At 54.1% G+C, this 27775-nt stretch overlaps 2 protein-coding genes across 9 annotated transcripts in view; both read right to left on the bottom strand.

Moving 5' to 3' along the window:
* The window catches only part of MTSS2 (MTSS I-BAR domain containing 2), a 40666-nt gene extending 40047 nt beyond the window's left edge, over positions 1-619 (bottom strand). For 3 of the 6 annotated variants that reach the window (XM_020963566.2, XM_078149344.1, XM_078149347.1), the window contains exon 1: positions 108-619. In XM_020963566.2, coding sequence (XP_020819225.1) covers positions 108-176 — 69 coding nt within the window. In that variant the 5' untranslated portion in view covers positions 177-619. The remainder of the gene's footprint in view (positions 1-107) is intronic. The other 3 variants (XM_078149345.1, XM_078149346.1, XM_020963569.1) reach the window with 1 other exon arrangement.
* A 2472-nt stretch (positions 620-3091) lies between these two features.
* Positions 3092-27775, bottom strand: part of VAC14 (VAC14 component of PIKFYVE complex) — a 134354-nt gene continuing 109670 nt past the window's right edge. Inside the window, exons 15-20 of one of the 3 annotated variants that reach the window (XM_020963592.2) lie at positions 17399-17573; positions 15446-15564; positions 14487-14566; positions 10797-10947; positions 7748-7946; positions 3754-3841 (exon numbers count right to left, since the gene is read on the bottom strand). In XM_020963592.2, the coding sequence (XP_020819251.1) occupies positions 3836-3841; positions 7748-7946; positions 10797-10947; positions 14487-14566; positions 15446-15564; positions 17399-17573 (730 nt within the window). In that variant the 3' untranslated portion in view covers positions 3754-3835. Of the gene's footprint in view, positions 3842-7747; positions 7947-7971; positions 9738-10796; positions 10948-14486; positions 14567-15445; positions 15565-17398; positions 17574-27775 lie in introns of those variants that run through there. The other 2 variants (XM_020963593.2, XM_078149343.1) reach the window with 2 other exon arrangements.

The following is a 27775-nucleotide window of genomic DNA, read 5'->3' as shown; positions in this document are numbered from 1 at the left end:
CCCCCGCGCCCACCCCGGTCGGGGTCCCTCACGGTCGCAGGCTCCCCCAGAGCGTGAGCTGCGCGGGTAGGAAGCGAGGGGGCGGGGCCCCTTTCTCTCCCCGTTACCTTCATGTCATTGACGATGGCCTGGAAGAGGCCCCCTAGGGCCCCGCACTCTTTCTCAACCGTCTCCATGCCGGCCGGGGCGCAGGGTCTGGGACTGGCCAAGCGGGCGGGGGGGGCGCGGCTCCCGGGGCTCTGCGAATCCGCAAGGGAGGAGAGACAAAAAGCCGTGCCAGACCCCCGGGCTGCTCCTGCTAGCCTGGGCGCGGTGGGCCCCGCAGGCGGGCGGTCCAGAGCCCCCGCCTCCGGCAGCGCTAGGCTTCAGCGGCCGGCCGCCCCCCGGGCCCGGGGCCCGCGCAGCCGCCGGCCCTCCGCAGCCATATCCCGCGGCCGGCGGGCTCCGCTCCGCTCCGCTAGTGGCCCCGGCCCTCCCCGCGCCAGAGGGAGGCGGCCGCCCCGGGATGGAGGGCCCGCAGCGGCCCGCGTCCGTTCCCCCGCGGCCGTGGGCGCAGGGAGCTGGCGGGGGCGCAGGGCAGCGCAGCGCAGCGATCCCGGGGACTGGCGGGGAACGAACGGGGCGGTAATCCGAGCCCAGGAGGCTCCGGCGTCACATGGGCGCGGGGAAAGGGGGAGGGACCCGGCGGGCGGAGGGAGGGAGAGGAGGGGAGCGGAGCCGAGCGGAGGGGAGGGGGCGGCTGTGGGAAAGGCCGAGCTCAGCGCAGGCCCATTCACGACCAGGAATGAAGACTTTGAAATCCGAGCCCCTGGGCTGCCTTACTGGTTTGGTGAGCTCGGTCCCCCAGAGCCCAGGCTGCGGGGTGGCACAAAGGGGACCCAGAGGGAGGAGGGGGCGCTGCTGGGAAATTGGGACTGGGCATGGATGGATCCTCATGAGACCCCCAGGCAAGACCACTTTGATTTCCGCGGAGGCTTGGCGCCCCCCCCGCCCGCCCAGTCATCCAGATTGGGGGAGACACCTAGAAGAGGTTCCTGCACGTTGAAGGCAGAAAGCTCTAATCTCGGGGCTTATATTTGCGACCCTGGTTGAGGAGCTTGTTTTAGGGGGCACCAGAAAAAAAAAAACATAACACAAAACAAACCCCAAACATTCCTTCCAGGAAACTCCTGAGTTACAGAGGTAGGCAGGTATGTTATGGGGGAGGGGGAGGAGGTGCATCTTCCCTTCCTTTCACGAAGACTCACGTTCAGACGCACGAAAAGACACCAGATGAACCTATGAGGTTCTTTTAGCCTCGTCCCTCACCGGGATTCCCTGGAGAGCCAGGCACTTCTTCCTGGCGCCCCCCTTCCCCCCCCATGAAGTCTGGCCGGGGAGGTCTTAAGTCGCCAGTCTCATGGACATCCCTTCCGGCCGGCCCATCTGGGGGCTGGTGGAGGGTTATTAAGAGTTGGATGCATTATTAGATGTTTACTATGTCCCAGCTACTGTGCTAAGGAATGAGGATTAAAATACGGGCAAAGGCTACGACTTCGGTCTGGTCGATGACTTCAAAGGCAAATGAGCATTACGCTTCTTTTGGGACCTAGGGAGGCAAGCCCCTTAGTGCACAGTGAGAATCGTTGGTGAGGGAAAGGCATCACAGGGTCTGCCAACCAAAGCTGAAGTCCCGGGCACTAGATGGTCATTGGTCACATATGGCTCCTCTACTCAGTTACGTTCCAGTGGCCTCCCTCCCCGCTCTCTGCTTCTAGGCTCAACATGAACACTCCCGTTTGCCCTTTGTAACCCTTCACAAGCTACTTTGCCAGGCTTATTAATCATTGGTCCCCTTCCCAGCCAAACTGGCCGTCTTGCTGGTCCTCCCAAGACCTTCCAGCTCTTCTCTCTGGAATTTTGCATAGCTTGAGTGCAGCTCAAGGGCCATCTTCCACATGGAGTTCTTCCCTATTCTCCAAGTCGTGGAGACCTTTTTGTGGGACCCTGTTTTGCACAAGTTTTGGATATTCCCATCTATATGCACTCCCCCGGTAGAACGTAAGGTCCTAGGAGGCAGGGGGCCATTTCATTTCTGTCTTGTATCCCTGGTTTTTAGCATAGTGAGACAACACATTGGAGAGAGCTGGTTTTGCAGACAAAGGAGGTCCTGCCTTCTGGGACACACTGGTGGCCAAGTCATTCAACCTTGGTGCCCCAGATCTCTCTTAAGTCTGTAAGTTATAGAAAAGGTGTGACCTGCATCGGTAGAGGGCACTTCATCACCTGGGAGTTCTCTAATGAAATCACAGGTCTGATCTCTATCCTCAGTGCCTGGCACACAGTAGGGACTTAGTCTTGTTGACTGCTCCCAGCCAGAACCACTCTGTGAACTTAGTTCAAACTGAAGCCAGCTAATGTAGAGCTAACCAATGCCTAGTAGTCCTGGGTGACGATGGGGACTGGGGCAGCTGACTGGTGTCTTTGCCCTTGATCCAGAAAGGAACTGCAAGGATGGGGGCAGGTAGGGCATTTGGACTCCTTCCCAGCTTTACTTCTGTGACCCTCTCTGCCTCAGTTTTCCCCATCACCTGGGGCTCTGTTTCCCCTGCCCCTTGGAACCCTGGGAGGTTTGGAAAGCCTCTCCCAGAGGGGCCTTCCCCCTGGTCCTCAGACACCACAGCCATCCTGCTGCTGGGAAATAAATCACATTCTAATTTTACAGGGGGTACATAGCCTTAAAAAGTATTTTTAAAATAAAAACTGGTTCTGTTGATAATTAAGAGGCCTTTGGGATGAGGTAATGAGGATGAAAAACCGGGGGGGGTGGGTTCTCTCTGCACAAGGCCTCCCGTTAGATCTGTTATTGTGGGATGGGGGATGAGAAGACAACACAAGGTGACCATGAGCACCGTAGAAATCTAGGTTTCCGGACTCCTCGGGCACCACTTGGGCAGCTGGGGGCCTGGTCTTGGTGCCAGGGAGGGTTTGGCCTGTCAGGACCTTCTCCTGGTTTAATGCATGGAGCCAGGGCCAAAGTGACAGAGAGCCCTGAAGAATATAGGGGGTTTAAAAAGGGAAAAAAAGAGAGCAGCACAGATGTGGGAAAGGATCAAAGTTACCATCATTCCTTTATTTTTACCTGGGAGATCTCCAGTCTAACATACAAACCTCTGTGATCCAGGTGGAGACTAGATTAAGAGCCAGAACATTTACATCTGTGTGTACACAGACACACTGACATGTCAAGAGATCTGGGCTAGGGAGGGAGCAATCGAGTTCTGCTCTCAATCCAAATGGAAGGGGCCTGTTAAAAGAGCTGATTATGGGGGGGGGGCGCGTTACTTCTGAGGCAGAGGGGCGCATCTCAAGGCGACTCAGGGCCGTCTCAGGGAGAGCTGGAGGGTCAACCCTGCCGCTACTGCGCTACTCTAGCACAGCCGGGAAGGGCCAGCAAGCAGCAGCTAGTGCTGGCCGCTCCTGGCCATAGGATGGAGAGGCGGGCAGCAGCCTTTCTTCCTCCGCCCTTGAACGGGCTTCCTATTTGGCTGCAGGGCGTGCCTAGCTACAGTAGAAGACAGCACGCTCACTACCTGTTCACCTCCCTGCTAAGGTCCTGGAAAGAACTTTGGGAAGGCCACAAATGGTCCACAGGACCACCGCACCAGCCTCTGCCCCCAAGCTGTGCATGCTGAGGGCTCAGAGGACGATCCTGCGGTCCAGCTGGTCACCACGCCCACTCCGCTGGTGTCTCATCTCCAGATGCTTGTTCTGGACCCTGTCAAAGTGCTGCAGCAGCTCCACATAGTCAATGCTGGGGGAATCCACCTTCCGGGAGCTTGGGGCTGTCTTTACACTATCCCTGAGAAGCCAGAAACAGAGAGAACGCTGTGAGTCAGGAGAGTGCCCGGCCAGAGCCATCTGCCCTGCCACACTATGGGAAGCCTAGCCCTGGTGAGAGTGTCAGAAATGTGGAGGACCAATAATGAAGAAGTCAGGGGCTGGGGTTCAGGCAGACTGTCCCTTGCCTAGAGGGTAAACTGATATTAAAAACAATAACAAAAAATAAACTTTCCAGGCAGAGAGCAGCCTGTCTTCTTTTCCCTAATGTTTAACAAATGTTTGAAAAACAAACTGCATACGGTAGGTGCTTAACAAATGCTTTAAAGCTATGCAATTATAACGAACAAGCTAGGATCTTGGAGGAGAATTGAAAAAAAAATCTTCCTTCTGTGCAGAGGTGGTGGACTATGGGTGTGGAACACCACATACAACTGTCTCCTGCTGGACACAGCGATGGCTCTGCTGGACTGTATCTGCTTGGTTACAAGAGCAGGTTTGATGGAGGTGAGACGAGGCGGGGTATATGAAAAAATGAGTGTAATTGAAGAAAAAAGGCATTCATTAAAACAGGGACTGCAGTGCCTCCAACTCTGTTGCTGTCCATTTCACGTCCAGTTCAGTTGTTTGGCTCCATCTCCCTGTGACCCCGTTTGGGGTTTTCTTGGCAGAGGTACTGGAGTGGTATGCCATTTCTTCTCCAGATGAATTTACAGATAAGGAAACTGAAAAAAACAGGCCTAAGTAACTTGCCCATGGTCGCACAGCTGCTAAGTGTCTAAGGCGGGATTGTGAACTCGGGAAGATGTCTTCCTGCCTTCAGGCCCAGTGCTCTACCCATTATGCTCTTATTAAAGGCCGTGGTAAAGGCCCTACTGCCCACTTCTTGTCATGGTGTGTGGGTGACCCTGGGTCACACCAGGGACGGCCAGGAAGGCTGCAAACACGAGCAGGGGGATAGCCTTGCCCAAGGACCAACCTTGTAAAGTTGGGTCAGGCTCACCAGGATCATGGAAGATTTCTGCTACAGCCATTTTCAAAGATGATTTACTAACTTGTAGAGGGCTGCGATCTGTATTGGTGGAAGAGCACCCACGCTGATGAAACTATGTGACAGGTTAGAGAGACCAGAGATCATCCCTGGCTTGTGTCTCCATTGCTCTGGAGGACAGGGCGAATGTTGATGCCTGCTGGTGGACCTTGAACTGTCCATCTGGGTTACTGGCCCCCATCCATGTGGCCCCTGGTTTGACAGGGGTGGGATGGGACTGGAGACAGAGCCCAGAGCACACATCATTGGGAAGCATTTCCTGTTTATGAGTTTCTCCCAGGGGGGGAAGGGACTGGAATGACATTTGAGCTAGCAACAAGCCAGAAGCCAGCTGGGACTCCAGGATGGGGTGGGATGGGTGGGTGCTATGTTGGAGGGAACAGGCTTAGCCCTCTGAGTGGGTCAGGGTAAGGCCTTGGGAAAAGGTTGGAGGTGCTAGGTCTGGGGCAGCTGAGGACAGTCACAGCTGGGCAGAAAGGCAGCCAAAGCCTCGCCTGGCCGGGAGCTCTGACCTCTTCGCCACCCCCTCATCCCCCAGCTTTGGTCACTGTCTCTGCCCTCACCTTCCTGAGGAGGCTCCTCATGGAATTCTGTCCCCTCCCTAACTCCTCACCCCCACAGCTGCACTTTGATTCCTCTTGCTGAGATTCTAACAAAATAGTTAACATTTTTGGTTTCAGCAAGAAGCAAAACCACAGCTCTGCCCCTCCCCCTCCCCGCCTGCTCTTTGAGGGAGCCAGAGGCATGTCGAGAGGATGCGCCAATTGCTTCCACCTCAGGGGAAGGAGTAGCCCTAAGTGGGGGCCACCCAAGGGAACCTGGGGCACTGGACAGAATCCTCCCTTGCAGGTGGGACCAAACTCCTTCAACCTCACGTGGAGGGGCTCACGATGCGGTCAAATAACAGGAGGTACGGGACGCTGCCATGTGAACTTTGAGGAAATGGTAGCCCTGCAGCTTCTTGGTTCAATCCATGCCCTGGGTGGGGATCCCTCCCTGGAGTTGGCTGGGCTGGCCACAGGAGATGAGGCCACTGGGCAGTGTCCAGAGGCTCCGGCAGATCAGAAGGGCTCGTTGTCGGAAGGTCCTCTGGGAGATCAATCTTGGGCCAAAGCCAAGACCCTTTCGCGTTACCCAAGATGCCCAACATCACAGACACAGCAGCATTCACACCCCCTGTCGCCCCAGATCTCCTTGAAGCTCTTCCTGGACCACACATAGTCTGGGGAGTCTTGAGCTACAGGTGGGGTTCTTCAGGCCTGATGCCCCAAATCCCAATGCTGTTTCTGGTGGGGAAAGCCAGGCTTACATATACTTGAAGGTCTGCAAAGCACTCAACATGGTGTCTCATTTGGTGCTCATGAGAACTCTGGCAGGAAGGTACATTACTGTGCCCATTCCACAGATCCCACTAAGGCAGACCGAGGCAACGTGGTTGGTCCAGGAGCCCACAGCTCAGACCAGGCCTTCCTAGCTCCAAATCCAGTTTCCTTCCACCCCTGCTACCTGGCTGCTGCCAGATCCCTAGACACAGAGTGCTTCACACACCCTACGACACACAGGCACTTAAAGGCACCTGAGTTCTGCCCCTGGCAACCCAAGGACTTCACGTCCAGAAGGAAACAAGATCAGGGGTTCCCAGGGAGATGGGAGAGCACATGGTTAGCTAATGCCAGGCCTCGTGCACGAATGTGGCCAGGCCTGGGGGGTGGGGAGAAGATGGACAGCGGCCAGCTGGATCTACTTTCCCCTGCCCCCAGCAGAGGCTGCCTGCTCTTGCCTCTGGGGGGCTGTTTGGATAGGTTTATTTTCAGCTTGGGTTGGATGGAGCACAGAGAATGCTCATCTCCCCAGGGGTGGGCGTAAGCCGAGAGTCATGCCCAGGAGTGCGGAGCTGGGGGAGGAGCCCTGTTAGTAAGACTTCTTTCCTGGGAAGGTTGATCCTGGCCTCAGCTGGGAAGGCAGGGGTGAGGGGCCACTTTCCCAGGTGACTCTGGTGGGGATCAGAAGGTCTCCCGTCCCCTAGACCCAATCCTTCCCTCTGGCCTCACTAGGGAGAGGCTCTCCTCGGCCACCATCATTCCGGGAGGGGGTGGAGAGGCCTGTGGTCTCAGGGTATGTTCCTGAAGGGTGACAAGGCCACTCCCAAGAAAACGGCATCAGGGATCAGCAAGTGTCTCTGAAAACCAACTCAGCTGTTTGTTCCCACATGCTAAGGCCCCATTCCCTGGGCAACCTGACACGGCTGCCCAGCTGTCTGCCAGTCAGGGCCTTCAAAGGAGTCCGCTCTGCCCCAGTGCAGCGACCTCGCCCCTCCTGCTCCCCTTCCCAGCTGCTGCTGAGACCCCTCTTTATCCTCATCCCACTCCCCTTCTATTTTTGCTGAGGCCACTTTCCTAGACTCTTTGGGACCAAGGCCGAGGCAAAAGAGGATATAGCTGTGGAAGGGCCTGGAGAGCTCAGCTTCCAGGCCAATGACACCTGCATCTTACAGAGAAAAGAAATGGGAAGGCCAGAACCAGAAGGCAGGTCTCCTGACTCCTGACTTCAGAGAAAGCTCAACTGGGACAGAAATCCAAGTTCTTCTTGCAGTTGTTAACAAACTGCCAGCTTTCTAGATCAGGACTGCTCTGCCTCTGGCCACGGGAGAGTTTTGGGGGACGATCCTCTTCCCTCTGCCCCCTTCGGGGTAGGCAGTGCCAGGAAGGCTCCTCAGCAGGGCCTGGGCCTGGGCTCTCATCACATCCAAGAGCCAACTTAGCTCTAAGTCCGGGTGACCTAGAACAGTGAGTGTACTGGCAAGATCCCACCCTCAGACAAGAAGACCAGAAGCACTGTCACTCAGCCAAAGACAGGAATGGGGGGCAGAGGAATTACCTCCCAGCAGCATGGGCCCCACACAGGCCTCATCATCCAGGCACGCTGGCCTCCTGGGCCATGCAACACACACCATCTCCTGACTCTGCCCCATGCCCGTAACACTCTCCTCATCTTCATCTCCTGGCGTCCCTCGAGTTCTTCTACAAGAAGGTTCTCCCAGGGGCAGCTAGGTGGCACAGTGGACAGAGCGCCGGCCCTGGAGTGAGGAGGACCTGAGTTCAAATCCGGCCCCAGACACACAAAACTAACTGTGTTACCCTGGGCAAGTCACTTAACCCTAACTGCCTCACCAAAAACCAAACGAAGCCAAACCAAACAAACAAGAAGGCTCTTCCAGCGGCCCGAGGGCTGGCAGATACCCTCCGCTTTATCCTGCCTCTAGCCTGTCTGGTCATAGCTGCTGGCCTGTCACGTCCTCAGGTACCCCGGGAGTGCCTGGAGAGCAGTAGACATCATCTGGCCTTTCTTGGTATCCGCAAAACATAGCACAGGGCCTGGCACACAGCAGATGACTAATAAATTCCTTCTGCCTTGACTCGACTCACCCTCTGACTTCTCCCCACCTCGGAGACCTGTTCTCACATCTGCATCAGGCAATGCCCACAGCTCTGAATCTTAACCTGGCATCTTTTCGTTTCAACAGAAGGAGGTGAGGAATGGGGGGAGGGCACCGGCTTGGGGTGGCCAACATCAAATTGCCAAGGGCCTGCCCTCCTTTGAACCCAGAGTTTGAGGAGATTTAGTGTCCCTGAGGGCAGAAACAGCCTCCCCAAGTGGTCCTAGAAAATGTGTGTGTTTTGCCCTAAGCAGGGAACCTTGGGTAGCCTAGCTGGTCTAGGTTGAGGTCAGTCAGAGGCATAATGTTTGGGCAGGGTAAGGGACCCTTTCCAGAGACTCCTGCCCTCACCAAACTCCTGCCAGTGCCTTTTGCCCCGGGTGCGACACAGCCAAGCAGAGGTGGCGGGACAATGGGTAGGCCCCACGGTGGGGGGTGTGATGGAATGTAGGTCACTGCTAATCAGACCTCAGGCTGACAGCTCTATAGGCCAGGCAGTGGCCGGCTGAGGGAGGGGAAGGTGCCCTCTCTCTCTCTGGCTCTCCTACGACATCACTTCCAACCACGCAATCCCATCTCTCTTTTCCTGAGGCAGAGAGACCAAGCCCTCTGCTATGCTGGGAAAGCTGGATGTGTGACCACACCAGGCCTCTCAGCCAAGGAAAGTAGAAACCTGGTCAGCAGAAAGCCCAGTTGAGCTCTGCCTTCTAGGCCTCCCCGAGGGCTCCCTGCTCTCCGGGGTGGAGGTGGGCTGAGGACATGGGTTGCCACCAGGACCGTGCAGTAGGCCAGCCCCGATGGATGGCTATCCAGCTTACCCTTGCGGCTCATGTGTGAGAGAGAGGAGAACTGGCAAGTCACAGCAGTGCCCTTGAACTCTCTCTAGGAAAAGGGGTGGGAAGGAGTTGGGCTGGACTGGGACATAAACCAGAGGAAGGAAAAAAGTCCAAGGCATGCCTTCCTTGAGCCCTGAATCCAAGGGTAAATGCAGCTCTCCAGCTGGGCCTTGTCACCCCCAGCAGTGCTCAGACAGAGAGAGCACAGTCATCCCCACTCCTATCTGGGGAAGGCAAGGCATGGGATGGTAAACAGGCCAAGGAAATCTTGAAACGCAGAGGTCTGGGCTGATGCTGTATCTAGTAAGGTGGGAGGGTGAAGGACAGTCAGAGCAGGTCAGATGAGCTGGCAAGGGGAAGTCACTCCTCCCAGAACTAGAGTGCAGGCTCCGTGGGGGCTGTTTCAAGGAGCTCCCCCTCCCCACCCCCAGCCAACTGGGGCTGCAGCAAGGTTGGCCCAATCATCATACAACCTGGGGGGTGGGGTGGGGGTGGGGAGAGAGGGATTCCAAACAAATGGGGGCATCTGATTCAAGCTGGGCTCCCTCCATTCAGTGTAAATCTTCTCCCTGGCTCTGCTTGTTTCCATGGTGACCTGACAAGTGAAATTTTCCATCTCAGATGCCAAATGCCTGTGGATGAGGCAGAGCCCTCCAAGGGTTACCAAATATAGACAAAACCCAACAGGCTCCTAGGGCCTGGCCAGGGATGGACTCATGGGTGGGAGCCTCCCCCTCCCCCACCCCTGGGGCAAAGGCCCAGCTCTCCAGAGGCTGCCAGAGCGAGTGAGCCCTCTTAGGTGTGCCCGGTGCTAGGCCGGGCACCCCCCCGCGAGAACGGCTCTTCCCAGAACATGGCTGCCCCAAGCCCGCTGCATTCTGGGACCTGTGCTCATACTCAGCCAGCAGCTGGCAGACAGTCAACAACCCTTGTGGGCCCCTCAGTTGTTTCCAAGACATGTCCCTCGGTCCCCAGGATGCCAACGTTTCCTCTCCTCCTTCTGTCCAACTGTCCTGGGAGGCAGGTCAATGGCTCAAGGCTCAGCCTTCTCTGTATTCAGGGGCTGGAGCTCAGGAAACCAAAGGTCTAAAGCCTCACCAGCCAGGTCTTTGAACCAGGGGGCTGGGAAGATGTCTGTAGGGAGCGAGGCCCACCTACCCTGTCTGGACATCCTTTGCTCGGGATGGCACTGATGGTGCTGCCCATACTTCTTTCCAAACTTCCCTCTTTCACTAGCTCTGTGACAACCTTTGATTTTTTGGGATCACATAACAGCCTGGGATACATCAAAAGCTTGCTCTGAAACTGTTTCAGAAAAGCATTCCCAGGAGGTGCTAACCTGCCAACACCCAATGGCTTCTTGATATTCCCACTCCAGGAGGTGTGCGTCCATCTACCACAAGGTTCACAGATCCCTCCTGGCCGTCTGGGACCAGAAATCCGGGGCCTGGTCACCTGCATGGGCTCAGGGCAACATCGCTTCCTGACACAATCCCGCTGAAGCGAGGGAAGCAAACCTTAGCTATAGTTCTCCCATTCGGCGAGCATCCCCGGGCCTGCCTTGGAAGGTTCTCTCCTCCGGCAGGACGGGCGGGTGGCGCTGGGCCCTCAGGGAGATGCGGCTGGGGAGGCGCGGCAAGCCTGAGGCACTTACTCAGTCTGCATGAGCTCCGGGTTGGGCACGCACTGCAGGCGGTGGGAGAGGAGCTGGAAGGCACTGCTCTGAGGGAGAAGCATGAGCAGACCGTACAAGGCCTTGATCAGGTAGGGGTTATTCTTCACATCCAGCAGCTGCAGGCGCAGATCTGAGGAGAAATGGAGGGAGGCGATGAGAAAGGCTCTGGCCCTACTCCCTGGCTCTGGACTGGCGCCCCACCTCCCCCATCCCCATCTGTCCAGCCCTTGAGGTCAAAGCCCCTTCGACCAGCAGCAGAGGAACGAGGATGAGCGGGAGCCATCCCACGAGGCTGGCCGCTGTCTGCGCTGAACTCCATCTCCTTCTCTCCTCCATATGGAGCCAGGCCTTCCTCACTGGAAGAGTAGTCCCCCTGCCTGTCACATACACCCGTCCTTCATGATGGTTCCCTTGTGCCCCCAGGGCCAATGGGATGAGGGGAATCCCTCTGTCTCCCAAGGCTCGCCACATCACTGTTTCTGGGCCTGGTCCCAACTGGACAAGAAAATAAATAGCCTTGCTCTACTGAGAAGACACAGGGTCAAGGGGAGATTTTATCTCCTTTCCATCCCAAAGACCCATCTTTCTTTCTAGTCTTAGGCCCTCCTCCTCAGGAAGGGCAGATGTCTGAGGTGGGAAGAACAGTAAGCCCCAGTCTTGCTATTTTCCTTTGACAATCTGATGTTTCACAGAAAGAACCAGGAGCCTGCGCTTGCCTTGAGACCCCAGAAAAGAGAAGGGAAGCTAGTCCCTGGCCTGCCCTTGGCTCCCCACCAAACCCAGCTTGGGCTTGCTTCATCAGCTAATTCATCCCCTCTTTCCCAGGTGCCCAGCAACCACCCTCACAAGAGGGTCTAATGCTTGTACCAGATTCCTGTGTCTGCCTCTGCACGTGCCAGCGCAGCAGAGCTATAAATAGTGTGATCTGGGGAGAAATGCAGTGGATTAGGACAGCTTGAAGGGAGGACAGAATGGAAAAATGCTTTCATATTTGGCTAAACACACACACACACACACACACATATACACAGAGTATGTGCATGAGAGCATCTGGCTTCTAAGTGCAGAGGAAGCTGGCTGGCGGATGCTTCTGGAGATCAGATTGAAATCGTACTCCAACATGCTGCCTCTCTAGACTTCCCAGGTTGGGAAATTCCCCTTATGGCAACTAAGGGTGAGGGAGACTGGAGATGAATGGGACACCTCCCTTCTGGGTCTGTTTCTAAAGAAGGGCAGGGAAGCATGAGGCAGAGAACACACATGAGATCTGCATTAGCAGCGCCAAGACTGGGCTTTCTGGGCCCCCCTTGGATGAGAGGGGTGCAACCTCCTGAGGCCTGGGGCTGCTGTGGCCTCAGACCATAGCAGCTTCCGAAGGCAGAGAGCCTCTCCTTACCTATGAACAAGAGAGAGTCTGAAGCAAGCCAGACTGTCCTTTTTAGAAGTGGACATCTGGGCTTTAAACTACAGGGACAAATCTGATTTTGCTGCTCGCTCCCTGAAACATTTCCTCTGTCTCTTCTGTAAGGGGAACCCACAATCCTCTACTTGTAGCAGCCCTACAATTATTCCCCTGCCAGCAGCCAGGTCAGTGCAAATCCAAGATCACTGCCTTTGCCCCCTGGGGAATGCCAGGCCAGGAGGAAACATGGCCTATGAAAGGCCATGGTGAATTCCCTTTTTATTGGTGAGAGAGGGCAGGAAGGAGCCTGTGGATGCCCTCAAAAGACCCTAAGCTGTGCTCACCTCCACATTCTGAGGTGAGGACCTGATGCTCTGTCCTGGCCTGTGCTTTCAGGGTGGGAATAGGGAGGCGGATGGGAGCTCAGTTGATACTCTGGAGCTTGGGGGCTAGCCGGCGTTTAGCACAGTAAGTGATGGCCTTCTATACACTGGAGGTGTCTGCATGTGCCCAGCAGGAGGAAGGGCTCTTTAAACCATCTACTTGGCCAGCTGGATCAGGCCTACAAGCCTTAACAATAGCTCCAGAGAACTCTGGTCCAGGAGTCTTCATTCATCAAAGCAATGGGATGCTTGGATTCCTCTGCTCTGGGTCAGTCCAGAGGAAATAACCACTCTGCTGTCGATTTTTAAAAAACAGCTGTTCAACTAGTTCCCGCCTCCAGCAAGCGTGTGGCACTTAATTAAGACAACAAAGAGGAGCACGTTCTTCGGACACGTCCTCTTTGTCCAGTCAGACAGCGAGCCCCCCGAAGACAGGGCTCACTCAGCACACAGTAGGCATTCAATGACTTTTATTGATGGAAAAGACTCTCCCTAGCTCTGGATGATGGCGGTGTCGGGTGTGAGTTAAGACCTTTAAGGCTGGGTGTCCACTGGCTGGTGCTGAAGGAGAGGAACACATTGGATCAAACCTGAGCCTCGGTGGACTGTTGTCCCTGGTAAAAGGCGGCCAGAATGGAAGAGAAGATAAAGCCCTTGGGAGGGGCTGCTGTTACCTCATCCTTCGGGGAAACAGGGTCTCTCTCTGTTTCTATGGCACCAATCACTGGGGCAGTCTACTGATGATGCAAGCCAGCCACATGAATGTGAGATAAGTTGAGGCAAAAATCTCCCTTGCTCTGAATTCAGCCTCGTTGTCCAGGGCACGGGGGGACCTGCGAGAAGCAGGCACACCGTGGAAGGGTATCCATCCACACTGGCTGGAGGCAGAGGCCAGGACTGTCTGGTGGGAAAGGCAACCTGCACAGGCCTGTTCCCCAACTACTCCAGGGCATGTGTTTCTAGCCGTACTGTAAACACATATGTTTCAGAGCAGAGTCTCCTCAGAAGCATGGGAGGTGTGAGTGTTCCTAAGCCAGACTGCTCTCTCCACTGGCTGCCACTCTCACTCGGCCTGTGTTTAGTAAGCATAATTATTTCTGCTCTGCTCCCAGCAGACAGTACTTCCTCTTTTTACTTTTTAAGGTGATAAGGACTCCATTCTCTGGCCACCAACAGGACAGATAGTTCAGGGCTCTTATATGAACAGATAAGACACTGAGAGTTGGGAAGGTACTTGAAGGAAGCCTTTTTTGTATCAAGAAACCCCAAATGTCAGGGAAAGGTCTGGGGAAATCCTCCCAAAGCTTAGAGGCTGGGCTAGGACCACCCCAAAAGGAGACACAGAGAGACTCTTTACTATGTCCATTTTACCACTGGTGGGGGAGGGGAATGACTAAAAAGGATCACTGTCCGTGCCACAGAGTTGTACCCTCAAAATTGAGCTGGGCATAAGTGATCGCCACATGTCCTCTGACTGTATTATACAGGACCATGTTCAGAGCATGCTCATTTTCACCAGGCTCCCCGGGGCTTATATCTTTCCCTGTTGTCTCACACTGTTTCCCCTTTTCCTTAACAAGAAGCCTCTCAGACCGATTTCTCTCCTCCCCCATCACTGTTCTGCTCCAGCCCCAAGCACCGTCCCCCTTCTCCGACCCTTTCAGCTGACAGCCCTTCTTGGTGGGGGCCACTAGCTTTGCCCCATACACAATCAGAGGCTCTACAAAGGTCCTGGCTGGCTCCTGGCAGAAAGACACATAACTTCTGCTCTATTTACTTGTAGAGCTGGAGCAATTGGTTGGGGAAGAAAGTGGGGCCCTACACGAAGGCACTTGAGTGCGCGCACATACACACACACACACACACACACTCAAATGCTCTTACATGTGAAAATGGGACACTCAATCAGTTGCACAAGCTTGTCCACTTCAGTGAGAAAATCCACAGTGACTTCTAGATCACCACTGGACATTTAGTCAAGAAAAGAGGACCTTAATCAGAAAAGTACTTGACTGGAAAAACTGCATGGAGCCCCACTGAGGCTGGGCCTAGGCAGGATCTTGTACACAAAGCAGCTGTCAGGGTGCATGCTGACCAGCTGCCCACTCTCCTGACATTCCCCCACCCTCGGGAAGCGACTGAAGAAGTGAGGAGGGCGTCTGGGAAGAGCCTGGCTCCCAAGGTGGTGTTCAGAACAGAACCGAAGGATTCCAATCGCCTTCTCCCTAGCTCAGACTCCCACCTTGGGCTTGGCACCCACGTGTAGACCCAGGTTCAACATAAATGGGAATGGAATTTTTTTTCCACCTTTACTCTCTGCTGCTCTTAATGAGAAGTAGGCCAAGGTTTCCCTCCTTATAAGTGAACTGTTTCCGCTTCCTTAGCTCTCTCCTGGCCTGCCATATTATGACATGGCCTTAGCCGCTCCAGCCCAGCCTCCTGCTGCCTCAGTGAGGTGGAAGACGTCGGAGAAGGGAAAGGCCTAGAGCTCTGACACCAGCGGGAGGGCCTACACTGGGGGCCTGAGCAGATGAATAACAGAAGCCTGAACAGCTGTCACCATCATCAATGCACCTCAGGGTTGGACCATCCACTGGTCTTCAGGGTGGCCGAGGCCGGAGAGGGAAGGCTGTGCAGACTCTTCCCCAAGGGCCAAAGTCTGCCCTAATCAAAAGCAGTCCCAGGAACACTGCTTCAGTCTCCCCCTTCCACCACATTCCTCCCCTGCCAGCTAGCTGCCCACCCCCAGAGCTGCTCCAGGACTCCCACTGTCCAGTGGCTCTGGGCAGGGCACATGGCCCTCTGTGCCCACCATGTGCCCCGGCAGCTGTAGAAAAGGATACAACTTCTGGATGAGGTCGTAGGCGTGCCGGTAGTTTTGGGTAAGGAAGCAGAGGGACACTGTCGTGACTGGGTTGTGGCACCAGGATCGGTACAGACAGCAGAACAAGCTTTGGCTCTCCTGTGAGAGGAGAGAGGGAGGAATGGGCAAGGAGCTGGGTGGTGTGGGGGAGGGGCGGCAAGACCAGGACCCAGACCTGTGGGGGCAGGGCCAGCATCCATGGCTTTGTCAGGCCCTGAAGCAACAGGAGTTAGATACCCCGGGGGCCGAGGCCAGGCTGGAAGGAAGGCCTCTCATCTGTGCTGGCTTTTTGGTCTTCAGCAAAACTGTGCTAATTGGCTCCCCTGGACCCTGTGGCAGGCTCCGGGAGAGGCACAGGGAGCTGGGCGGCAAGAAAGCTCTCTCTGGGGGCTAGCACCACACTTCTCCCTGCAGCATCCCACCCGGTTCTCTCCAAGGCATTCACCACATGATAGCAGTTCCTCCTGCTGCTTCTCAGGTCTCCCAACCCCATGGAGAGGGTCACCCAAAGGCTGAGCCTGAGCTGAAGGGAATTTCTGCCCCAAGGGAAAATTCTTGAGGAATTTGCAAGTGTCTGGAAATAACCGCAGTGATGATGGCTCCTTCCAAGAAGTCCAGAGCAGTTTACAGATATGGACTTGTTTATTCCTAAGAAGCCCATGTGAGGCAGGTCCTGTGAAACTCGCTATTTAGAAGGGAAGAGACAAAGCTTAGAAAGAGGGAGTGAGATCCCTGAGGTCAGCCAGCATCTGGAGCTGAGCTGAGCTCAGCTGACCTGGGGGATCTGGGTTCCGATTCTAGCCATGAAGCTTACTGTCACTCTCACCAGGGTCTATCGGCTTCCCCTGCTGCCCCTCAATCTCGTGTCTAACGCCAGCTTTGTGTGTGCTTAGGAGACCGACCTCTCTGTGTGTCCACACGACTTTTTAATCCCCCAAATGAACGCCCCCTCCCCCATGACATTCTCTCCCAATCCACAGCTTTTAGCTTCTTCCTCTCTGCTAAGCCTGGGATGAGAGACACTGGGCTCTTTATGGGACTCTAAAGTCTGCCAAAGAAAGTCTGTGGCAGAAAGCTGTGGTTCTAGCTGGGCTCATCTGCAGTCTCCTTCCTGCCTCTCCAACCACCCTGACTCAGAGTCATCAGATGGGGCCCAATTTGTCCTTGGAGACCGAAAGGCAACAACATGAGGCTGTTCCTGCGTACAGATGTGCACAGCTGCAGGGGAGAGAGGTAAGGGGCCTGGAGGGACGAAAACAAACTGGGACTCCTGCCCCGGACCTTCTCCCCTTCGCACATGAAAGCACTTTGAAGCGCTCTGAAAGCTGGACCTTCAGACAGACAGCTTCGCGGGCCCTGTCCCCAGACACGGGGGCTGGATACCAACCTGCTCTAGTCATGGACCCTAGAATTCTTCTCCACTCACGGAGACAGAGTCCCCCCAAGTCCCTTGACTGTCAACAGGGACCTCAGAGAACCCTGTGCTGCCATTTGGATTCTTTATCAACCTGGACGATGGGAAAACTATGGCAGGTGCATGTTCTTTTAACTGAGGATGGGATGGGGAAGGAGAGAAGGACACGGGAGGTTTCCAGGGCTAGGATGGCCCATGGACCTAAGGCAAGGATCCTGAGCTCTTCTCAGGAGATGTCTTGGGGAAAAAACAAGGCTGGAAATAAAGGAGTGGTACACTTCTGAGATAGGAGCATTTAGCTACTTACCGGGGGTGGTTCAACTTTTATGCTAAGTTAGTAAAGAAACTCTGAATGACAATTCTGTTCACTCTTGGTGCTCTTGGGGTGTGCAGGTGGGAAAGGAATGGGGGATATGAGGAGTAGCTGGGCCAGTAAGTTCCTGTACTTATTTGCAAGACTGCATTACACACTTCATGGCAAAGGGAAGAGACTCGTTGGAGTGTGTGAGGATTAAGTACCAGAGTCTTCAGATCTTTGAGCTGATTTCTCAGCGGGAAGAGCTCTGTGGAGGTCAGCAAGATAGTGTTGAGGGCGTGAACCATCGTTGAGGCAAACTGGAGGTCTTCTTCTCGGAGAAGGATGTCGGCCATAGAGTGGAAGATGTTTTCAGCGTTCAACAGTAGACAGAGCTGCCTGTACAAGACAGAATAAAACACGTGGGGTTAGGTGACCGGGGTGGGCAAGTCCTAAGGTACCCTTCACTTGTCCCTTCTTCCTGACCTTGGTCAGGGGCAGGACACCACAGAGAACTCCTTGTCTGACGGGCGGCAGAGGAGCCTGCCAGGCCAGGCAGGGCCTCAGTGTTCTGGTTCTTTGTGTAACCAGCACTATCCTTGACGTAGAGCCTTGTGCTGGCAGAAAGGGGCTTGTTTAAACAAGCAAAGATCTAGAAAGAGGCTGGACTCCATTCCTTCCAACAGATCTCACCTACAGATCCAGAGTGCAACACCCACATCCTGACCTCATTAACTCTCGACAGCCCCAAAAGGCTCTGGGGATTCTGCTGGACCCATTAACTATCTTCTCTGTTAAAGACTGGAAAGCAAAGAGGTACCTGAGACTGAATCTCCAGAGGGACCCTCAGAGTGCTGTCTTTCATGCTTACTTGCTTGGTCACTGGGGAGCAGAAAGACAGAGAGGTCATACAACTATCTACGTCTGAAGGAAAGCTTCTCAGTGGGTAGGGAAGGAGTAAGAACCATGGCAGGGAACAGGGGATGGGGCTAAGTATAGGAAGCTAACCCAGTACCGGCCAGGTAAATATGAGAGCAAAGGCATGTGGAGAAGGCAGATATGCAAAGGAGATGTCACAAGATGAACCGGAGAACAACTGATCTCTATGCCCCTCAGAAACAGAGAGGATGGGGAAAAACGAAAGAGGAACTAGGATGTGGGCTATAAAGAAATCCGGAAAGACCTCTGTGACATCAGTGAAAGCAAAGCCAAGCAAAACCAAACCCAAAGAATGGCGCACCTAACTGACCACACAAGGAAAAATGAGGGAGAGTGTCCAGAGAATCATGGCGAGGAAGAGTCAGGGCGCTTTAAATGCAGCACTTTTAAAGCGCCGATCATTATCTGTGTTGGTGCTTAATGTTACTTCTAATGAAGCAGAACATTAAAAAAAAAAAAAGCCAGCAAGTCAACAAGCACTCATTAAACATTTACTAGGTGTCAGGAACTATGTTAAGTAAGGGAGACACACAGAAAGGCAAGGTCCCTGCCCTCCAGGAGCTTACAAAAGGAACTTTCCCAAAGTCCCACAGATGATGGAGTAGAAACAACGAGGTTCAGGAAGTGGCTGGTAAAGGCCTTCTCCTTCCTCTCCCAATTTGCTCTGTTTAATAGCACGGGGGAGCTAAAAAGCCCCCAACGTCCCACACGGAAGCACCTTGGAATGGCCCTGGCCAGCACTCTACATTTCCAGACTAGGGTTTCATGTGGCCCTCTAGGTCCTCAAGTGCAGCTCTTTGACTGAATCCCAACTTCACAGAACAACTCCTTTTATTAAGAGGGCTACCTGTGGCCTCGAGGCTGAAGGTTCCCCACCCCTGATGAATCTACAGACTACAACTCAGCTCTGAGTGAAGAGGCTTGCTGGAGATGGGGCTGGAGGGGCTGAGCCAAAGCCGCCTCTGACGCACGGCGGCCCCGCAGCTAACAAGGATACAACCAGGGGCTCACCGCTCTCCCAAATCTGCAGGGCTTCTCTCTCCCCATCTTCACACTCCATCACGCTGCTGAGTAGCATCCAACTTGGCCAGAATCTCCATCCGAATACAAGCCCTGGCCTTGTTGTCAGCCTGGTTTTGATTAGCTGGGGAGGTTGGTTGGTTTTTTTTTTTTTTGGTGACACTAGGAAAATCCTAGAGCATTTGGTAATGGAGAAATAGGGTAACATCCCCAGGACCCAAACCGCCAAACAGCAAACGTCAGACAGGCTGCCTTGATCCCATCCCAATCCCGTGCTCTGCATCCTGCAGAAGAGGGAAGAACTGAGCACAGAAAATCAGAGTGCGGAGATGAAGTGCCTGGAGCTTACCACCAGAAGGGGTTCCGAGACTCCTACCGGCACAATGCCTACCCCTACCTAAGTGCTAGGAGATCAAAGGTATGAGTGGAAAAGCACAAAGTTTCGAATTATCAGGACTTCCAAACTTAGAAGGCCCATTATCATTGGTAACCACTCATACCCACTGTCTTTAAAGAGAAAGAAGGCACCCATGACCGGTGACGAGCCCAGGCCCGCGTCACAGACACCTCTAGGCATCGGAGGCAGCAGGATGCTTACTGCAAAGGAAGCGCTAAGCCACTGTGGACCACAAGCCTCCACGCAGCTGGGGTCTGGTGGGTTTGGTACCAGGAGGATGAGCACCGATGCAGCAGCAGGTTTTCTTCTGGGCACGCCTTAGCCCTTTACTGAGAAAACCAAAGCTGCCTAGGGCTTCCCCTTCTTCCCTGCTCCCAGGCTCCTTTCCACCTGCCACCACCAATGGACAGACGGAGCTTCCTGTGGCCAAGCCCAGAGCCTGCACACCCCCACCCTCCCAAGCCGCCGTCTTCTCTGGGAGCGTCTCTCCTGGACCGCTCTCTCTTCTCATCTTGAATTGCCTTTCCACTGGCTCCTTCCCTAGAACGTGCCCTGGTCTCCTTCTTACTTAAAAAACCCTCCCCTGACCCAGGCCTTCAGTCAAGTAATCATCCTGTGCTCTACTCTCTTCCACAGCCAAGCTCCCACAGAGCGATTCTAGTTACCTCCTTCTCTCCACCTCTTGTGCTTTCTTAATCCCTCCTTGAGGGCAGAGACTGGTTTGTTTTTCTCTTTGCACGCTCAGCTCCTAGTGGAGTGTCTTACACATAGTAGCTGCTTCATAAATATTTGTTGCAATGAAGTGAGAAAGCAGATGGATGTCAGAGGCAGGAAACACCCAGGGCAGAGTGAACCAGAACGCAGCAGCAAGAAGGCTGAGGTCAGTGCAAAGAGCCTGGCTTTTAGGAAGAAAAGCTTCCTCAGACCTTTAAGGGACACAAATAGTGCGCTCCATTCTCCACAGCGTTCTGTCTCTGAGATTACGGATCAGGCATGTTTGTGAGCACTGAACTAAAGAGGAAGGGGCAGGAGAGCTGGAGGGGACAACTGGTCAAACACACGTGTGAACTGCAGCTGCCGCTGCTTCTGTGATAAGATCCAGCAGCTGAAGCTGTCACCAAGGCAAGAGACGCTCAGCACGCCCCCCTTCAATCTCACCCCCGACGCGAGGTGCCGGCACAGCTGGGCCGTGTGTGCGAGAGCACGTAACAGAAAGGTTCCCATCTGGGGTAGGTCCGATGTGTTTAAGGAGCGCAATGACCGCCTCTCAGAGATGCTGCAGAGGGTTCAGGGCACAGCAGAGGCTGGACCACAGAGGAGGGCCAGGAAAAAGGCAAGAGGAGCCAGCCAGAGTGATCAGGGAGACCCTGGGGATGTGCTGAAAGAAGACCTCTCCTTGCTCTAGGCTTGTTCCCATACCAGCAAAGCTAGAAACCACGAGGGAAAGCAAGAAGTGGCTTTACAACAGCCTCGTGCCAAAAGCGAGTGCACGGAGCCATTCTTAACAGGCCTCCTTCTCTTCCCTCAACCCTTCCCAGGAAGAAAACCACTAGAAGATAAGTTACCACACCTCTAATTCAGAGTCTAGTTCAGCCCATTTGTCTGTGGTCAAGTCACATCAATAAGCACCTGCTATACATCAAGCCCTGTGCTAAATGCTGGGAATACAAAGAGTGTCCCCCCACCCCCCAATCCAAGGGGCCCACAACATAAAGGTGGAGACAACACACAAACAACTAAATGCAAACAAGACAGAAACAGGAGATCATCTCGGTGGGAAGGCCTCGAGAAAGGCTTCTTGCAAAAGGTGGAACTCTGGCTGGGACTCGAAGGAAGCCAAGAGATGCAAACATGGAGGAAGGGCATTCCACACGTGGGAGAGAGCCAGGGAAAACGCCCGGAGTTTGGAGATGAGTGCTGAGTGTGAGGAGCAGCCAGGGGCTGGGGAGGCTGGACCGTAGACCACATACGTGGGGAGTAGGGGAGGGCCAAGCATGAGCTCGAATTCCTATTCCAAGATGGCGGCATTTGGGCTGCGACACATTGCTCACTGATCCCAAAGGATGTCTTATTCTCCCCACTTCTCTGGTTAAAGCCAAGCACAATGGGCCCTCCACGGCATGATCAATGCTTCTCTGGACAGACCCAGCAAGGACACAAAATGCCTATTCATCCTAGGAGATTTCTGAGTATGTGTTTCCTTGACACCCTATAAAAGGTCACAACAATTCATCACACATCAAGTCTCCTCGAAAGGATTTTCCTTCTCTGTGCTCCACTTATTAAAAAACCACCACAGGGAAGGAGAAGAAGGAAGAAACAGCCGTCCACAGCTGGCAAGGGCCAGAGGCCAATCACATCTTTTACCTCCTCCCTCCACCAAACTGGTTATTAGAATTCTCAGGACACCAGTTCCCTTTATTTGTTGCTGACTGCTGAAAGAAGACATGGCTGCCATGTTGATAAACAGATTGAAAAATTCATCTGGCTTCACCAGGGTAGTGCCCTGGAGCCCGGAGCTTGCTGGAGGGATCTGGCAGCTAACGAAGCTCCTCGGTACCTCGGCTAGGAGCTGTGTTTCGTCACGGCCTCCTAGCTGGGGCTGAATTTTCCTGGAACTTCACATGTTGTCTGAAGTTGGAGTCCTAGCTCTGGGGAACGAGGCTCAGTGGGGGCAGTTCTGATGAGAAGGTGACACCTTTCTGAGCACAGAATAAGAATGGCGTGGAACCTACAGCTGAACGATGAGCAGACCAGACGAAGGAAGGGAAGGCCGGCAAGGAAGTGTCCAGTGACACAGGCTAGGGAGTGCCCCAAAGAAGCATCTTGAGAAATGACCTCTGCGGTTAGAGAGCAGGGCACTGTTTTCATGTAGTATGCGGGGCCTGCAAGAGGAACAGATCCCAGGGCTGCTGTATCATCATCTTCCCCCACAGAAGCCCAGGTCGAGAGGCTATGCCAGCTCAGGATCAATAATGGAATGCAGACAGCAATCATTAAACATTTACCTGTGTTTTAAAATGTGTGTGTGTGTGTGTGTGTGTGTGTGTGTGTGCGCGCGCGTGTGTGTGCGTGCGCACGCATACACACTCTTCACTAAACAGCCGTCTGGGAAGTTCTTCAGGACAAGGTATGCGAGTGTGGCAGGAGAACAATGCAGAAGATTCTGGTGGGGACACGACGGACAGAGGGACCATCACTACTCTCTGGAGTCTCCTACTCTGCTTGCTTTATGCCACAGAGGTGGCTGAAGCTTAAGCCTGGTGAGTGCATGTGTGTGCAGCACTCTCTCACACATACCTGAGAGTATAATGGGAGGATCAGTGTGACCCTGTGACAAATGGAGACATGGTAGGGCACCTCCGGTCCAGATGGCTCAGCTGGTGCGATGCCCTGGTCCACGGGCTGCCTCAGCAGGCTGCCCCCTTTTCACACAGACCTCAAGACTCGAGTGGGATCTCCCTCTCCGGTCCACTGTGGCTGCGTCGGTCAGGGGGCCCTCCTGTCACTCGCCTGGCCTGTTGCTAGAGTTCTATGGACTGTTCCTGACCTTGGGGGTGAGGGAGTGGAAGAGCGTAGGATGGCAGAGGGATGCTGATTCTAACTCTGCAGCCATAAAAGGGACTCCCAAGTGATTGGCCCCACCCTAGCAGGCTCCCCCGAGTCTCTATCCTTCCCAGCTGCCCTGGGAAGACAGGCTGGGCATGGCCCTGGGGTGGAGGTGCATCCCAATGACATTTCAGAGCATCAGCCCTGCCCGAGGCTGCCTGCTGCACGAGAAGACCCAAACACCTGCTATTTTTGCCAGTGTTTCTGTCCAGGCCTTCTTTACTGAATGCTCTTCTTCTAAAAGAGAGGGCCGCTAAAATCAGAAGGAAGAAACTCCCAGGTGGGGCTTTCTGGCCCTTATCAGCTCATTCAGATTTTCTCCCAAAGAGCCTTGGCTCAGCATGTGGTCATGGACCATCAAAAGATGGCAGAGCCAATGGGAAGCCCAAGTTGGAGAGCCTCTCCCCCCGCTGCACCGGAGGCCCCGCCTCGAGAGGGGAGCAAGGGTCTCTCTGCTTCTCTCTGCTCCCTGCGGTGCAGAAGGGGGGGGGGCAGAGAAGGCCTGGCAGGAGCAGGGTGGGCTCCAAGCCGTATCTTCACAAAACATGCAGGCAAAGCCACATTCTGATCTACCAGCAGAAAGCCATCTGAAGTCAAGCCCCAAATATACAGACCACCTGTGAACCCTGCAGTAGTCTCCTTTTGCCAATGGAAGGAAGGAAACAAGCATTTATTAAGCGCCTGCTGTGTGCCAGGCCCCGTGTTCTACTTGTGTTATCTCACTGCATCCTCAGAATGGCCCCAGGAGGTCGGTGCTGGGATTGTCTCCATTTTACAGTGGAGAAAACTGGGGCAGACACAAGTTAAAGACTTGCCCAGGGCCACACAGCTGGTCAGTGTGACTCCAGCTCAGCCACCTAGAGGCCTCTCTCCCTACTTTTTGCCCTAATACCCCAGCATTTCCACCACTTGGCATGGCACCCTTGTGGACGGTAAAAAAAGCCACAGAGGTACTCTGTGTCAGGGTGGCTAATGAGGCCTCGTGCTGCCCTTGGGACCACATGCCACACAGGCAACTTCCTCTGCCCATGGCTCCCATGGAGATCCTCTGGGCTAGGCAAAAAGAACCAGGCTGAAAGGAGAGGCCTTCTACGGAGGGCAGCTGCCTAGCAGCAAAGGGGACAAATATAGATCTCATCAGCCTTGTGGGGTGACCAGGAAGACCTGTGAGAAGAGATGAGGGGAACAAAGAACTGGGGAGGGGACAATGGGGAAAGTGGCCGGGTAGGCGCAGCTGGGACAGAGGGCAGCCGACCTCACTTGTGCTGGTCTGGACACGGTAGAGACCTGGCCTGGTGTAAGAAGGGGGAGAGACCGTAACATGTGCTGTGCCACCGTCATCACTGGAATGGACCCCAGCCTTTGTGTCTCTGGCATCTGCAGTGCTCCCCCATGACCAAGTGGCAGATAAAGAGCCTCCCCCCCAACTCCTTTTCATCCCCTCCCCAAGACAGGATTAACTGCTATCACACATCTAGGACGGTCTGGCCTGACCGAGGGGGCTGAGCAGCACGCTGCATATCTCTGCGATTTCTCCTCCAGCTTCTATCACCAAGTAAGGACAGAATCCAATGGCTCTTCCAGGTTTCTTGTTATTGTTACAGCATTACAACCAGACCATGGATGCTGGACTTGGAAACGGAGCTAATCTCAATTTGTTTAGAATCAACCAGCCAACTTTCAATCTCCCTCTCCTTGTTTCTTTACCCTGTTCTCCTTCCCCAGCTCTGGCCAAAGAGGCCTTTCCAAACAAGTGATAAAACCCAGAAGCAGACGATGTGTCTGACACACAGAAGGGACGTTTGGGCAGAGACCTTGTGGAGAGCACGGGAAGGGTGGGGAAAGGCTGGGAATCCAGCAGCATTCCACCATCTTCAAAGGAGGTGCCAGACCCTGGGGAAAACCATTCTTTGGCACCTTAAGGCATGTCCAGCCCAACCAGAGGAGAGGGCCCTAGAGAAGACCTGACCCAGACTCACAACGAACCTAAGGTAAAAGGGAGGCAGTTTAGACCACCCAAGGCACCCTGATCCAGCTTCTTTCTGGTCACCTTCAAACTCTCTGCACACTGTACCAACAAGGAGATTACGAGTCCAGAGCCCAGGCCAGCTCTCCAAGAGAGGCCCTGCCGTCTCAGCTGCGCTTGGTTATTCCCCTTGTTGCCTGAAGGAAGGTGAAAGCACCCAGGGAAGGGCGTGTGAACCTAGAAGCACCTGCCACTTCCTGCTGCCTCTGCTTACTATCACTTGGATTTCAAGGTTAACTTCCCCTGACTAACACAGAAAACTAAGAACAAAACACCGGCACCAGCCTTCTAAGTTGGCTGCAGTTTCTTTAGTGTTTTCTTCTCAACCCCCAAAGCGAAATCAATCAGGGACTTTCTTTCCCAAAATATGGTTTGGGCTCTGAGCAACAGTGTGCCACATAATTAACCATGGGATTTGGGCAATTTCATTCGGTCCCTTCCATTTCACTAGAGCAGAGCAAATGGACCCACTGAGTCAGTGTGGAGAGCCAGTGCCCTTGGGCTGCTCTCCAGAACGGGCTGTTTCCCCAGATCCTCCAAACCACTCACGTGCTCCCTGTCATGAGCACCACCACTTAGGTCCTGAGACACAACCCAACCGCCTCCCCTGAATCACGGGTACGTTCTCTACAACAACCCTGCAACTGGTTCCTTCACTCAAAACTGGACGTCTCTGATACAGCACCAGCTCAGCACGTCCAAAGCAGAAATCACCACTCCCCTGCCCCGCCCCTCCTTCTGTCAAAGGCAGTCTTCTGTGATCACGGCCTCATCGTCACCCTTCCATTCTGAATCGCCCTCACCCTCCACAGCCAATGGGCTAACCAAACTCGCTGTTTCCACTCCCACAACTGCCCCGGATAGTCTCTCTTCTCCCTCCTAACAGCCACTTCCTCAGGTCAGGCCCTCATCGCCTCTCACCTTGACGAATGCCAAGGCCTTATCTTCTCTATCCTTGGATGCCAATTCTGACCACGGATCTGAGGGGGGCCCGGGGTGTCTCCAGACTTCAGTCTGGTGACTCGGTAGGCAAGTATTTAGTTTGGGTTGGATACAACTGGGAGCTCGAGAATGGAGCTAATCCCAGAATGCCCTGGCCACCCTTTGCTGGACTAGGGGACCTCTTCACGTGGCACCCTGAGGGGAAAGCTGAAGCCTTCCCCACTTCCTGCCCAACTACCTAGTGCTCTGAGAGGACAGATGGGTCAAGGCCCTGGCTTCTTCCTCCAATTAGCCACTCCCGGAGGTCCGTGTCTATTTTAGAACCACAAGGCTGGGATGATATAGGCTACTTTCAAGCAGGCACCTGTTGTTTTGTATTCAAGAAATCCAAAGAACAACCTAATACCAAAGCTGGGAAACACACATGCCTTGAAGCAACCCAGACCGGAAGAGGGAAGCCCTCCCTTCCCCCGCCGTCTTCACCTCCTTCATCCCTGTTCAACAGCTGTGATCCTTTAGGAATTTAAAGAGGAAGCAGCTTTCAGAAAGAGGATAAAATTAGGACAGGGAGGAAAGAAAGGCCCCACACCCCAAGTTCAGAAAGCTAAAAAGCTTCAGACACATTCTCTTCTCCCCACCTTACTCCTCTTCCCCTCCAAAGCATGAAAACTGTAATCCCTTTTCTTTCAATCAGTCCTCAGCCAAGGCAGGCAGAGCAATCTTGCCAGCTCATGCTTTAAAAATTCATCGTGCTTAATGCAGTCGATGTGGCTGATACACTGAGAAGTTTCGGGTTGGGGGTGAGGGTAGGGAGGGTAGAGGGAGTCTTATTTTTCTGGTTTTTTCTGCAAGCTGCTAGAAGAGGACTGAGGGAGTGGCATGTGATGCAATATAGGGTGAGGAAAAGGGAAGACAGACCCTTGGCCATTTTTTCCCAGAGTTGCCTAAATCAAGTACTGCCATACTCATGGTGATCAGAAAGATCTCCTCCTCTTGGCCTCTTGCCCAGTCATCCTTGTTGGCCATTCTGGTGGGGTCTGGGGGCTCTGCCTCTAGGGCAGGCTGGAGCAGAAGTCCACCTAAAGACTAAGCTAGAACTCAAGGAACACTAGCTTCATGTTCCACTGGAAAAAACCAGAGCCCACTTCCCAAGAGCTCCCTCTTCTCTTCCTTCCCCATCATGCAGATGCCTTCTGCCACCACCTCCTCCTTCACCTCTACATCACAGGAACTGGTGGCCCTTCTCTTTGCCAAGGCAAACCTCTCTCTGCAGTATAAGTGATTCCATTCCATCCCATCTTCTCCAGCAGACTGCCCCCTCTCATTTATCTGTCAGCTCTCCTTTTCTGCTGCTGGCTACTTCTCTACCATCTACTAACACACCGCAGTCTCCCTCATCTTGACCCATCCATCCCTGCTGGCAACTATCCTCCCTTTCTTCTTCTTTTGGTGCTAATGCCCTGAGGACATCTACACAGGTGCCTTCAGTTCTCTCCCTCCGACTCTCTTTCAAACTCTGCCATCCGGCTTCTGACCCTTCACCCAAAGCTGCTCTCCAAAGTGACCAGTCATCCCTCAGTGGCCTTTTCTCAAGCTGGCTCTTCTTGGCCTCTCTGCAACCTCTGACAGTGTCAGCCCATTCTCTTATTGTGGGGGTCACTGTGGGAT

The sequence above is a fragment of the Phascolarctos cinereus genome, unplaced genomic scaffold, assembly GCF_003287225.1.
Source record: "Phascolarctos cinereus isolate Bilbo 61053 unplaced genomic scaffold, phaCin_HiC Scaffold_2;HRSCAF=192, whole genome shotgun sequence".
NCBI lineage: Eukaryota > Metazoa > Chordata > Mammalia > Diprotodontia > Phascolarctidae > Phascolarctos > Phascolarctos cinereus.
Note: the sequence above shows the minus strand (reverse complement) of the source record. Positions and strands in the feature narration are given on the sequence as shown.